The sequence below is a fragment of the Contarinia nasturtii genome, unplaced genomic scaffold (assembly GCF_009176525.2).
Source record: "Contarinia nasturtii isolate CC-2019 unplaced genomic scaffold, AAFC_CNas_1.1 Cnas_scaffold_810, whole genome shotgun sequence".
Taxonomy (NCBI): Eukaryota; Metazoa; Arthropoda; class Insecta; order Diptera; family Cecidomyiidae; genus Contarinia; species Contarinia nasturtii.
This window is the reverse complement of record NW_022198157.1, coordinates 1,999,442-2,013,298: the sequence shown is the minus strand read 5'-3', so window position 1 is coordinate 2,013,298 and position 13,857 is coordinate 1,999,442. Positions and strand designations below refer to the sequence as shown.

Here is a 13,857-nt window from a genome sequence, read left to right as displayed (position 1 = left end):
TTTCACCAGATGGTACAGAAAATTGAATAGTATTTCTAAATCGAAGAAAAAAAATTTGATTATTTTTTTCATTTTTCACGATTTTTTTACCATCTACACGGGAAGGCTTATATGAAACTCTCGGAGACTCGGTATAATGCACAAATGAGTTAAAATAAATGAGATACTAGCCAGAATTGAAAATAAATTTGATACTTGAACGAATTGAAAATAAAAGTGATACATACCACTTTTATTTTCAATATCTTTCAAGTATCAGATTTATTTTAAACGCGAGTTAGTATCTCATTTATTTTAATTCATCGTCTTGTATCAGTATTTTTTTAAATAATGTTTGGAGCTCATGATTATTCTCACCCATTCAATTGTCTCTCGTTTAGCTCAACAATTCCAAAATTTTGGTATTTATTTCATAAATTTTCGGAGAAAACAAAGAAAAAATTGGCGATCAAAGACACGCTCACACATTTCATGTATTCGAAATTTCATTTTTATCTTTCTGGAAAATTTCATATGCACTGTTCAAACCGTGTATATAACGCAAACATTGTGTGTTTATGATGTTTATTGTCCTTGTCGTCTTCCCGTTTAGCTGATTTCGTTCCAATTTTTTTTAATAGATTTTTGACAAATATATTTTTTTTAAGAAATAGATTTCTTTTTATCTGTCACTAAAAGTACAAAATTGGATTTTTTCTATAGCAAATATTCATCTTGTGCTTTTAATTTGTTGATTTAAATTAACACAAATAAAATTAAATTGAATATAAATTAAAGTTAGGCTCATTACATCTTAGACATACTGATTTTTTTTTATAAAAAAAAACCAAAAATCAACTTTTTAGTATTGGAAGGAATTGGCGGTGTGCCAAATATTCGGCCACTGGAAACGTTGCACAATGCATTGTCGCTGAAGCAATTGGACGCATTTTTGGAGAAGATGACCACCACAACCATATTTAAAACGCCAGCATCATCACCGCCAAAATATCCATCGACGCCATTATTGACACCGACGCAAACTCCACACAACTCCCTGACCGATAAACCCGGACCGTTGTCATGTAAGTTATCAAAGGATGAAAACGATGTAGCTGAACGAAAACGGGTGGAAAAAGACGAAACGAACAGTTTTTGATACGATTTGCACGAATTATGTAGACAAAATAACAAATTTTCGGTCATTCATATTCGCTTCCATCGTCTCCATTTTTGACTGTACATTTACTTGATATCTTAGTTTGCATAGAGAGAGAGAGAAAGAGTTGGGGAGAGATTGCAGCTTCAGCTCATTATCCATTTTTAGATACGATATGTGCTTAACATTAATCTAGTTATACTATATAGTTTATATATATATCAAGTTATATTTTACCAGTTACCTCGTTATGTCAATATGTCATCCAATAGGTTTTAGATCTATTTGCATATCGTTGCCTCCAACAATCATTTTAATCCAGTTTCTCTGTTTTGCTGAGAAGATTTTTTGAAGTCCAACCTTTTATATTTAAATAATTATCGTTAATTTATTATTATTATCATTATTTTTGGAGCAGTTAAATGTTATATATCGAATAAGATAGTTTTAGATTGCAAGAACACAACCAAATTTTCCTTTCAAATTGAAAATAAAAAGACAACTGAATTTATGTATGGAACCCATCTGAATATTTGCGTTTTCTGCTTCTTGTGCTCATTCATTTTATTTGTTCACATTGCTCTTCGTCGTCGTCGTGGTTCGGTTTATTTATTTGATTATTTTTGGCGAATTTTGTAGTTTAACTCGCGAAAAAGCATGGCATTCTGAATTTAAAAAAGGCAACACATTTTTATAAGTTTTGATTTCATTTTCCACCATGTTTTGAAAGGTAGGTTAGAGAATTCGCATGATGGGTGATGGGTATTTCATTTCGTTGAAAATTCCGTAGTTTTTGGTGCATTTCTTTTTTCCAATTTTCTTCCAATATTGTATTTTCAATTTGGTATTTGGTTTCGGTGATGCATTATGGAAACAGGTTGGAGCGGTCAATCTAGCATGACTGGAAGTTTAAGTGCAATGTCTAGTGGGGGGCCGTCAAGTCCAGAAAACAGCTACAGCACCCGTAGCGAACTATCTACAAGCATCATAAGCAGTGAAAGGTAAGCATTTGATTTCAATACTTTTTTCTATCAAATTTAGTTTGTTTCTAAATCGATATATTCTTCCATGTTGAATAATTCTTTTTCAATGTTGCAGTGTGAATCTTCCATCCGTCAATGAATTGTCGCAAATGTTTCCAACACTGGATGGTGAGCTTGGCTCTGTGGCCAATCATTTTCGTTTTGACCATTTAGTGGAGACAGTGAACGAGTGTGCCGAATGCATTGAAAGTGAATTAAAAACGCCGCTACAAAATGAAAAACAATTTCCAGCTTCGAGCATTGACCACGTCACCAGTGTGCCAGACGAAGAAGACGAGGAGCCAACCTTATCAACTGACTTTGCGTCAAATCAAAAAGAGTCCATATTTACCAGTCACTCCGATGGAGTCGAAAGCGAAGCGACAAAACTATTAGAAGCCATAATTAATAAAAGTCCACCAAAACGGCGTCCCGAAAAATTAAGCACCATCTCAAAATCCACACTGGCCCGCAGCACAAACTATCAAATACAAAAACAAACGAGTTTGCATGGCGGTGAAGGAATGCCCACAACAACAACAACAAGTCGTGAGAAACAACGAGATTCGATTAATCGTTTTCCACGCCGTAATTTTGAATATTCACGTTTTATGTCGGTCGATCAGCGTTCCCAGTCTGATACCGAAGATAATGTTGCCATTATTGAACCGGGTCATATGAAAACCATAGATAGTAAAACACAATCGTGTGCAAATTTAAAACTATCGTCTACATCACCACGTTCGCCGGGTGCCCTTGTCGTGAAGGAAAAATACATCGAACTTCCAAAGCATGTGGCTCAGAGTATTCGATCAAATGCATCATCATCATCAAGGGATCAAGAGCCCGATACCAAATCCACATCACTGACATCGTCGACGGAGTCTATAGCACGATTGTCAGTAAAAGTAACGCCAAGATTCACCACAATCAAAGTGGACGAATCGCAATTGGGTGCCTCAGTTTCAAAGGAAGTCCAAAATAAATAACAGAAAATGAGACAATAATTCACGTTAAATTAAATTTTATTTTGTCATTATGTTTTTTTTTTTCTCGCAACTAACCGCTATTTACACTTTGAAAAGTATGTTATTTTTTATTATTATAGTATTATGTAAATCAAAGTATTATTTTATTCCGCTGTTATGATAGTGAAACTTTTAATGTGCATCAAATGTGAGATGGAAGCCAAAATTATTGAAAATAACACAACGCTATGATATTGCGTTCTAAATGAATTCCTGCTGTTTTATTGTTTACTTCTATTAAACAGAGTTTTACATTTTGGCCCATTTTTTTCTTGTTGTTCAATATTGTTGCATTCGTTTAAATGACATAAATCTAATCGAATGAAAATCATCTTATATATTCAATATACGCAGATCGGTTCTGTATATGTCATTTCATACAATTTATTTCGAAATAAATACCATTCAGCTTGTTCGATTGCTCGGCGATTTTTACTGGCTTTTACGTGATTCTTTTTGTTGGTTTTGTTGTTCTTGATTTTATGAGGTGTGAACAGTGAACTTATGAACGTCGGAACAAGACACTGTGCAAAGCATCAATATCAATCTCAACTTTGCTGGTTTTGGTCAAATTGCTGAAAATTGAAAGGAAATAATCGATTAGATTTCAATGGAATTGATTTGCGTAAAATATACTTCAGTTTTGAATTGATTTCGTTAAATTACCTTTTGGTTGGTTTGATGGCTGGGGCAGTTGGTTTGTTTGAAGAACGTGGATTGACAAGTAGACATTTCATTGGCTGACCATCCAGTTGTCGATTATGGTAAGTATCAACAGCAGTTTGAGCATCTTTCAATCTTTCAAAAATGACTTCAGCTACGCCAGTGCGTACAAGCCGTGCATCAAGCAACGGGCCCACATCTTCGAACAATTCCTGCAAAAGACGAAAAAATTGGTTTTAATAAATATCGAAATTTTACTTCAAAATCAATTTCCGTCCAAATCAAAGGGATCAATTTGTCACAATATTTACCTTAATATCGCTCTGACTGACGCTGCTATGTAGATTACTGACAACAATACGATAACCAGCGCTTGTGATTTGACGTTCGCGTGAGTTGCTAATGTATGGATTTGAAAAGATGCCAGCCGATTGTGTGGCGTCTGGTGCTCGTTGCAAACGACTGCGCATCTCATGGGACAAATGTGAATTCTCATCGGCAATATACCGTTTGGATAAATCGCTGCCACTCTTATATTGTGATGGGTACGCACGTTCGTACTCAACTTGACGAATGGTTTGTTGTGGATATGAATCCATTTGAGCGCCAAGTACTGATCGATTCAAGTTGCGTGGCTCCGACACGTCATACGGACGCGCCACTGGCACCTCATAGCAATCAAACGGATCGGCTTCGTAGTCTTTCGGTCGTGTGGTTGCCATGCGACGTGGTGGCTCAATATATTTGAATGTTGGCAATGGTGGCATTGTGCTGCTTGGCACATATGCAATCTCATTTTTGACCGTACGTCTCAAATTGGTCGATGTTGGGAAATACTCCATATCCACATCCATGGATGTATCATTAGTGGCTGAAGTGGCAGCGGCTGCCATACGCTGGTATGCTGGTGTACGTTTAAACGGTACAGTGCTAGCGGCAGCGGCACGTTTTGTTTTCAAAGAAACGCCCGCATTTGAATTTTGATTTGGTGTACGACGTAATGCATTTACTGCACCATCTAATTCGCCAAATTTCTTCAAGAATTGAATATTTTTCTGAAGCAATTTCAAACGTGCGTCACCGTTACGCTTCGCAATTTGGGCCAATTTGTCTCTGGCATCATGGATTTTTGCTCGATTCTTTTGGATGATTTTGTTTCGTGCATCAAGTACCGGTTTGGCTTTACCCACTTTTGCAACTGTAAACTTTTTCACCGCACCTCCACCGGTACCAGAACTAAAAATAGAAATGAAAACAACAACCGTTATTAATCATTTTGCCAATATTGAATTATTTCTAATAATAATAAGAAGAAAAATTATTTGTTTTTTAGTACTTACATTGGTTTCTTGGTTTTGGTCACCTTTTTGGTGCGGAAACCACTTTTTGTGATCTTTTTCTTCTTGATAATTTCGTCGAGACTCAAACCAGATGCATCCATTTTACACAACTCTTTTTTTTAAACGTAGCGAATACCCGAAAACAATGTTAATCGATTTATTTTCTCTTTAAAAACAAATTCACTTTTTTTAATGTCGAAACAACACTGCTGCACTAATATTACAACGCCGCACTGAATATCAAAATGTTATGAGCCGAAATAAAAATGTATGTAATTGGATCGATTGAAAATCGGTGTAACTTCTTGAAGTGTTCACAAGTGAATGATATTTTCTCAAAGGATGGACCTACTTAAATACAGGATCGATGCACATTAGGAGCTGTTTGTAATTTGCCAATGCACCGAATAGTTTGGTGAGTCTGACAGGTAATTATGCATATACTCATTACGTAGCGCATTTTTCGTAATACATTTGACAGAATTTGGTGTTGCCCGACGCAAAAAACGAAAGCACAAATGAAACGAGTGAGAAAATGATGAAGACAGAGAGAGACAGAGAGGCGAAAACAATCAATAAGTCGTTGAATCGCTTATTTTGGTCATACTTATTTCCTGGTGGTTTCTATAATTGTTGACATTTTTTGCTCATTATTTGCAGCATTTTATCGAAAAAAGAAAATTCAGTGTTGAAAATTATAAAAATAGACAGGAAAAACCGAGATCCAAACAGTTAAAGCAAGTTTACTTCAAGTTGTGTATTGTGTTCTGTCCCAAAATATCGACTGAAAAAAATTGAACGCAATAATTGGTGTTGGCACGTGCGAAAAGTGAAACTAGAAAGTAGTATGTTCAGTGTCAAAAACGTTTCATGTGACATAATATTTTTGTTTCAATCGCTCACATCAGTCAATAGAGAGAAACATCAAACTCAACACCAACAAAATATTTCGTCAGACACAAAAGAAAAAGACATTATTCAACGATATTTTTTTCCTTATTCCACAGTTATTTGAAATTTGGTGGAAATAATATCGAATAGAAAGAACTAAAAACTTTGAAAAAGGAACGAAAAAAATTGCCCAAAAAGAAAGAAAAGAAAAGAAAAACACATAAATAGATTTTAAGTGTACAGAATATTCAATGAAGTATTTGTAAATTGTTAGTTTGTTTTACTTTTGTAAATTTTCTCTCTCTTCATCATCTGAATTTAATTTGTTGATGCGAACGCTTGTGTCTGCTTCGCTTAGTTTATTTAGTACTACGACATTTTTTTTTTTCATTTCAAAGGAAAAAGTGTTTTCAAACGTGATAGAAACAAGTAAATTAATATAGGTTCCAAACCAGATATAGTAAATAAGCGTGAATTGGTTATGGAAGAATATTAATCCATACGTAAAAAAAGCCATCCATGAGTCTTTCGAGAGAAATGAAAAAAATTGCAGTTGTATTTACTGCGTCAATAACAAACGAAAACGTCATTTTATAAATTTCATGGGCAATTCGATTAGTCGAAGTGCAAATCAATCAGCACACGAAAATCAACCAAATACAAATTCAAATCGCATTCGATTCTCCGAGTCATTGTCGTCATTATCGAATTTCACAAACAAATATCGCTTCGGATCACGTAGATCGTACTCGCTGTCAACCATTGATCCAATTTTCAATCAACATCAAGAACAAACAACAACACGACCATTACCAAAATCATCATCGCATCAGGTAATTAGTAGCATTCATTGTTTTGTTCATTTTTTGTTAGGAATAGAACCAAAATAAAGACGATTCTTTAAAAAAAAATCGATTGAACGAATGAAAAAAAGAAGCGCATTAAGCATAGATTTATGGCTTTACAATCCCTGATGCCCTTAAAAATGGATGGTTTTTTTTTCTCATTTTCACTTCGCATTTGTTTCGTCGTTGAGGTGTGATTAACGCTTGTGTGCGTATTTGTGTGTTTTATTTTCGACGAAAAAAAAACAGCAATACAACGCTAGACATTGAAAACTAACAATGTTTTTGTAATACGAACAAATCTATTTGACCAGTGACCAGAAAGAGACAACCGTATGTGCGACGAGAATGCGTGCTTGATTTGTTTTCAACACATTAGAACATATTGTATTTTTTGTCTCGTCATTACGATTTGTGTTGTCACAAAATTGTCTCATCGCGTCTTTTGTCTCGCTCGCTCGCTCCCTCTAATTCATTTTTCTTACCTTCGAATGCTTTTGCGTCGATTTTATAAAAATATGCTAAATTTTGATTTTATTTGCTATTTATTATCATCAGCAATATTGTGAATGATTCTAGAATTAGATCTTATATGAATACATTTTTCGAAACTATTATTTAAAATTGGATTCCAGAACAATATTTTTGGATTTTTTTTATTATTTTGGTAGTAATCTGTTGTGAAGAAAAAGAAACATATTTTTCAAAATGTGTGTAAAATTTTCAATGAACAAAAATATTTGAAAAAAGTCCAATTAATAATGAAAAAACACAAAATGACACCAAAATTAAACAAAACTAAAGAAAAAACAGAAAAAGAAGAAACAAAAGAAGGTAAAGATAACATAAAAGGAAAAATACAAGGTATCAAAATTATTAAATTTACCTTCCATGAATCAATACCACATACTTTTTTCTGCGCATGCTCATTTGTACCGTTGCGAGTTTCATCGACCATACCTTCATTTTCATCTTTCGCTTTTCTGTCACAAATTTAATCAATTATTACAAAAATTCAGTATAAAGATTTGAAAAAAATAAAAAAAATTACTTATAAATAGCCAAAAACTCTCGAAAATTCAATTTTCCGTCGTTGTCTACATCAAATTCGGCCATAATAGATTGTAAACCATCATGTGTGTATGGTACTTTTGATTGCACCATCATTTCTTTTAGCCCACCCTCAGTCAAAAAACCATTAATATTGTAACTGGAATTGAATTAAAATACGAACTTTTATTGGAAGTATAAATATATAATGTCGCATTTTTTTCAAAATTTGAACGTTTATTGAGAAAAAGGTTGTACAATAGTGTTATTCAAAGTATTGCCCATCACTAGCCACTTCTTTTTCCCATCTTTCTGGTAGCATACGGATTCCGTGTCGGAAGAACTGTTCATCTTTTGATGCGATGAATGAATCGACCCAATTTTTGACTTCTTCAGAAGAAGTAAATCGTGTATCAGCCAGGTTGTCCTGCATCGATCGAAACAAGTGATAATCAGAAGGAGCAATGTCTGGGCTATACGGCGGGTGGGGTAGCACATCCCATCGAAGTGTTTCCAAGTATGTCTTCACGACATTTGCAACATGTGGCCGAGCATTGTCATGTTGAAGAATAACTTTGTCGTGTCTTTGCTCATATTCTGGCCGTTTTTCGCGAAATACGCGGCTCAAACGCTTCAATTGTAATCGGTAGCGTGGCCCATCAATGGTTTCATTCGGTTTCAGCAGCTCATAGTACACCACACCTCGTTGATCCCACCAAATACACAGCATTACCTTAAATCCGTGGATATCTTGCTTTGATGTCGATGGTGCTGGTTGGCCGCGCTTCACATATGCTTTTTTTTGCTTTGGGTTATCGTAATGAATCCACTTTTCATCACCAGTGACAATACGATGCAAAAATCCCTTTCCTTTCTGTCTTTGAAGCAGCTGTTCGCAGGTGAAATATCGTCTTTCCACGTCTCTTGGCTTCAGTTCATGTGGTACCCAATTTCCATGCTTTTGAATGAATCCTGCTGCTTTCAAACGTTGTGAAATGGCTGCTTGAGTGACTCCCAATGATTTTGCAAGTTCTTCTTGAGTTTGACACGGATCTTCATCGAGTAATGCCTCCAATTCTTCATCTTCGAACTTTTTTTCTCTTCCGGCACGCTCCTTGTCTTCGACATTAAAATCACCATTTCTGAAGCGTGCAAACCAACGCTGACACATTCTTAAGTCTATAGCATAGTCAGGATAAGCTTCAGTGAGTAAACGATGTGCTTCAGATGCATTTTTCTTCAAATGGAAAAAGTAAATTAACACTTCCCGCAAATGATCTTTTGATACCACGAATGTCGACATTTTCACCGTAATAAAAAAATTTTGTGTGTAAACTTGTGTTCATTGTGACAGATGGTTTTTAATAGATTTTTTGACGCTCTTTAAGATACAATAGCTGTCAATGTCAAAACAATGGTACATATAATTGATGTGAAGTTAGATACGAATGCGACATTATATATTTATACTTCCAATATCATAAATAAGAAAAAAATGCTATGAAAATATGCAAAAGGTCACTTAAATCGACAGAAAATTTGGATTTCTGAAGGTTCTAATATATACAACCATATTTCTTTAAATTTTCAAAAACTTACCGTTCGAAGATATTTTGATAACTTAAAATTTCCTCTTTCGACAATTCTTTAAAATCTGTATAAATTGTTTCCATTTCGATCATTGTGACGAAGTTTTTTGTGACTTTTTTTTATTGAAAATGTACTTATCAAACGTTGAATATATCAAAAAATTGTATATGGTATGCACTTAAATGACGAATAGATTTTTACTATGTAGAAAGGTAAAATTTATTTCAAATCGAAGTGAAAACATGGACGCCCAAAAGACAAATGGTATCGAAAATTGCTGTTCATATAACGCACGCGCATTTTTGAAAGGTGGGGGGAGACAGAATATGAGAGATTCATTATATTATCATTGTATTAGTATCAGTGAGTTTTATCATATCATTGCAGTTTCGAAATGAAATGTTCCCCTTTAATCAGGTCTCACTTATCGACGTCTCTGCGAAAAAATTCAGATTAATACAAATTAGATGAGAACATATGTCCATTCGTTTGGAATAGGATTTTCAAAAAAAAATCCGACTCTTCAAAAAAGCAATTGGAATGAATGAAAAAAAGAGGCGCATTAAGCATTGGTTTATGGTTTTACAATCCCTGATGTCCTTAAAAATGGTTGGACTTTTTTTCCCATTTTCACTTCGAATTTGTTTCGTCGTTGAGGTGATTAACGCTTGTATGCGTATTTGTGTGTTTTATTTTCGACCAACAAAAAAAAAACAACGCTAGACATTGAAAACTAACAAATGTTTTTGTAATACGAACAAATATATTTGACCAGTGGCCAGAACGAGACAACTATATGTGCGACGAGAATGCGTGCTCGATTTGTTTTCAACACGTTAGAATATATATTGTGTTTTCTGTCTCCTCATTACGTTTTGTTGTCACAAAATTGTCTCATCGCGTCTTTTGTCTCGCTCGCACACTCCCTCTAATTCATTTTTCTTACCTTTGACTGCTTTTGCGTCGATTTTATAAAAAATGCTAAATTTTGATTTTATTTGCTATTTATTATCATCAGCAATAATGATTCATTTCGCAATATCTAAATGGAGTTGGCGCTATATGATTATTTTTTTTTCTTCATATAAAATAAAACTTGAGACGTTGATTGTGCTTTGTCGTGACACACAAAGAAGGTCATATCTGCATATTGAATGCATTGCCAGGGAGAAAGTCACTTTTGACATTTGCATTCTACATTAGATTCGCACAACATTATACAAAGAAACTAAGACATAATTATTTAGAAAGTTACCGACATCAAGCACTGCTATTTGGTGTATGTGTGGCATGAGAAGCTATTTGAATGTTTTTGTGAAGTTGTTTTTGTCACAAAATCAGCTGTTTGTCTTTCATCTATATTTCATTCAAAAAAAAAAATTCTTTCTGTCTATTTCGATCGCCTGCTTTCTATAATTTGCTTTACCGTCGATCTTATCAAAATATTCCAAAATTTAGCATACAAACCTCAGAAAAAAACAACAGAAAAATAGATAATGAAAGATGTAAACACCATTGTTATTTACATATTATTCTGATGATTGTTTATCACCTTTTTTCTCTCTCTTACAGCGTTTTGCACGAAGTTTGGCCATTTTGAATCGTAACGCATCGAATTTGATTAGTCGCAGTCACAGTCATCTAGTGAATTTATCAAGATCATTACCACACGTTGCTTTGCCCCGATTTTTAACCAGGTAATCCATTGACGAATCGCATTAAAATGGTACATTTTCTAAAACATAAAATTATTTATAACATTCAACAGATCAACATCGACACTATCGCCGGAGGAGTTAGCCTTTTCAAGTCGAAGCATTTGGCCGACGCCAACGATTGTACTACTATTTTCACCGCAATTTAAGCGTATCAATCTCGCTTATCTGCATGAAAAGTACGAATTTCATGGAATAATTGCATCTGGGGCATTTGGAACTGTCGTTCGTTGCATCGATCGCAATGAAAAGAAAGAATATGCACTAAAAGTTCTCGAAAAATCTCAGGTAACATACAGTCAGCGAATACTAAAACGTGCATTTCTATTTTAAATTAAAAAAAAATATGTTAATACCGTAACTTCCGTTGATTAGATCATCAGAGATAAAGCAGTGCGTCAATTAAAGAATGAAGTGGACATCCAAAGCGTTTGCGGCCACAATACGTTCATTGTTAAGTTGATATCATTTTGGCAATCACACCGAGAAATTTATTTGCGTAAGTTGAAATCGCTTTTGATTCGGTCAATTGATTTGATTAGCTCAAATAGTGTTAACTGTGTTCGTTCGTTTTTTTCTTCTCCTTTTCAAAATTCTTCAGTGTCCGAATACATTGGTGGCGGCGAATTGTTTGATACGATTCGTAAATTTCCCTACAAATTGATACAATTGTATGTGGCCGAAATAGCGTTGGCTCTTGGTAAATATGTTCATTCACAAAAAAAACTCAATTTTATTCATTAAATAACGTGTAAAATTTAACTTATTATATTATGTTTTTATAGACTTCCTACATAACGCCGGCGTAATTTATCGCGATTTAAAGTCCGAGAATATTCTTCTTGACGACAAATTTCACATCAAATTGACCGATTTTGGGCTGAGTAAATTTTTAAAAATTGGACAAAGCACTAACACAATCTGCGGAACGCTACAGTACATGGGTACGGCTTAATATTTAAACATTGCACACAAGATTAACCAAAATACCAAACACACTCACATAGACACAGATACAATAACTAAAACGAAATAAGCAAAATAAAAAAAATCAACAAATCCAATCATCCAAATAATTGACAGACAAGTGTGCATCGGAAATAAAGCGACGCAAAAATGAATGCACGATCGCAAGTATTTGAATTGGCAATGGAAGGCCATATGGTCGACGAGGCATTAGCCAGTATCTTTCATACGATTCTATTTCATCGAAGTTTAGGGAAATTTGTATATAATGGCGAGACCACTTATTCAGTTGGTTCGGTTGGTTTTACCGATGTCGATTGCAATTTCTTTGACATGACCTATGTTTGCTGTACATGCGAAGCCCTCGATAAAATGCTTAAAGACGAAATTCATGCATTTAGCGAACAATTGCGCAGCAATGATAGTCTTGGCGCCGGTCAAATAACGTTAGAATTTTTTGAAAAGAAAAAACGTTGGGTGCGCACACCCGAATCTGTACCATGGGAAATTTGGACCGTTCATATGGAATTAATTCATGTTAACGATCCGGATGAACGTTGCTTTGAACGCGAACGGGTTGGTGAACTGTTGACCGATAAAATTCTTTACATCTCAAATTTGATGAACAAGCAAGATTATTTGCCGAAAATGCCTAGCCAATCTGAATTGGACTTTGTGTTTGATACATCATATGAAAGCGTACAACCGTATTTATTTAAATGTAAATACAGTACGGCCGGACCGAGTGAATCGTCCGTCGGACATTCAATGAAGAAATTCATTAAAGAAACCCTCTCGCTTTGACTATTAGCAATTCGAATTGTGCTACAATACTTCCTCATGTTTTAGAATTTATTTCATCTTTTTTTTAATTGTCGTACATAAATGTTAATTTTTTTTACTACAAAATTCAAATTAGCGAGTATTTTATATACTGGACACATACATTTATATATTTTTTCTATTTTCTGAAGAAAATTTAACCATTTTTTTTAAATTCAACTCCAATTTGAAATCCACTATTTTTCATTTTTGATATACACGTAATTTTGTTCTCATATCGATTAGATTGCTATTTGTAAGTGAAAAATAATAACAAAAAATAAAAATAAAAACAACACACAAAAAAAATATCATGAAAAATGTTCTCTGTAGAAATTAAATTTATGCAATTTAACAAGAAGAAAATATATTTAAAAAAAAAGAACAAAGAAGAGCAAATGAACAAGTTTGTTCAGCGGGTATCTCGCCAACTTGTTTATTTTCATGCAATCAAATCAACGCATCATAGCCAATTCCAAAGATTTTTTGGCGGCCTGATAAAAACATAAAATAAAATGTCTTACATCCGTAAGATGAACTTTTCCGCACTGTGATCCACGACATGAAAGAAAACTAAATCTGACATTAGTTTTAGATAAAAATAATTTTCGAAGCACTTTTCTTACAAAAACTACTAAAGATGGGAGTTTTTGTATCGGAGCCATGCCTATACGATATCGTAATCATGTGAAAATTTGCAGAGGTTATTTTTTTCACAAAAAGTTAACATTCTGAAAGTTTGAAGAAATTTCAATGCATATTAAGGGTACTTCCCATACAAAATTTC

At 34.2% G+C, this 13,857-nt stretch overlaps 5 protein-coding genes across 15 annotated transcripts in view; 3 read left to right on the top strand and 2 right to left on the bottom strand.

The window, feature by feature from the left end:
- Positions 1–3,398, top strand: part of LOC116342047 (inositol hexakisphosphate and diphosphoinositol-pentakisphosphate kinase) — a 24,671-nt gene extending 21,273 nt beyond the window's left edge. For all 11 annotated transcript variants that reach the window (XM_031769529.1, XM_031769528.1, XM_031769530.1 and 8 more), the window contains 3 exons: positions 846–1,064; positions 2,016–2,139; positions 2,237–3,398. In XM_031769529.1, coding sequence (XP_031625389.1) covers positions 846–1,064; positions 2,016–2,139; positions 2,237–3,149 — 1,256 coding nt within the window. In that variant the 3' untranslated portion in view covers positions 3,150–3,398. The remainder of the gene's footprint in view (positions 1–845; positions 1,065–2,015; positions 2,140–2,236) is intronic.
- On the bottom strand, positions 3,254–5,639 carry LOC116342052 (polymerase delta-interacting protein 3-like). Its single transcript, XM_031769536.1, has 4 exons — positions 5,192–5,639; positions 4,163–5,087; positions 3,855–4,063; positions 3,254–3,763 (listed from the first exon to the last, which is right to left on the bottom strand). The coding sequence occupies exons 1-4, from the start codon at positions 5,290–5,292 to the stop codon at positions 3,691–3,693; spliced, it is 1,308 nt and encodes a 435-aa protein (XP_031625396.1). The 5' UTR covers positions 5,293–5,639; the 3' UTR covers positions 3,254–3,690.
- Positions 5,640–5,882: 243 nt separating this feature from the next.
- The window catches only part of LOC116342051 (serine/threonine-protein kinase S6KL), a 30,619-nt gene continuing 22,644 nt past the window's right edge, over positions 5,883–13,857 (top strand). The window contains exons 1-6 of the mRNA XM_031769535.1: positions 5,883–6,915; positions 11,140–11,264; positions 11,336–11,570; positions 11,658–11,781; positions 11,884–11,982; positions 12,068–12,226. Of these exons, the coding sequence (XP_031625395.1) occupies positions 6,685–6,915; positions 11,140–11,264; positions 11,336–11,570; positions 11,658–11,781; positions 11,884–11,982; positions 12,068–12,226 (973 nt within the window). The 5' untranslated portion in view covers positions 5,883–6,684. The remainder of the gene's footprint in view (positions 6,916–11,139; positions 11,265–11,335; positions 11,571–11,657; positions 11,782–11,883; positions 11,983–12,067; positions 12,227–13,857) is intronic.
- Positions 7,454–9,812, bottom strand: LOC116342057 (EF-hand domain-containing protein D2 homolog). Its single transcript, XM_031769542.1, has 4 exons — positions 9,577–9,812; positions 7,979–8,137; positions 7,814–7,910; positions 7,454–7,602 (listed from the first exon to the last, which is right to left on the bottom strand). The coding sequence occupies exons 1-4, from the start codon at positions 9,657–9,659 to the stop codon at positions 7,546–7,548; spliced, it is 396 nt and encodes a 131-aa protein (XP_031625402.1). The 5' UTR covers positions 9,660–9,812; the 3' UTR covers positions 7,454–7,545.
- Positions 12,233–13,662, top strand: LOC116342054 (autophagy-related protein 101). Its single transcript, XM_031769538.1, has one exon. The coding sequence runs from the start codon at positions 12,399–12,401 to the stop codon at positions 13,050–13,052; it is 654 nt and encodes a 217-aa protein (XP_031625398.1). The 5' UTR covers positions 12,233–12,398; the 3' UTR covers positions 13,053–13,662.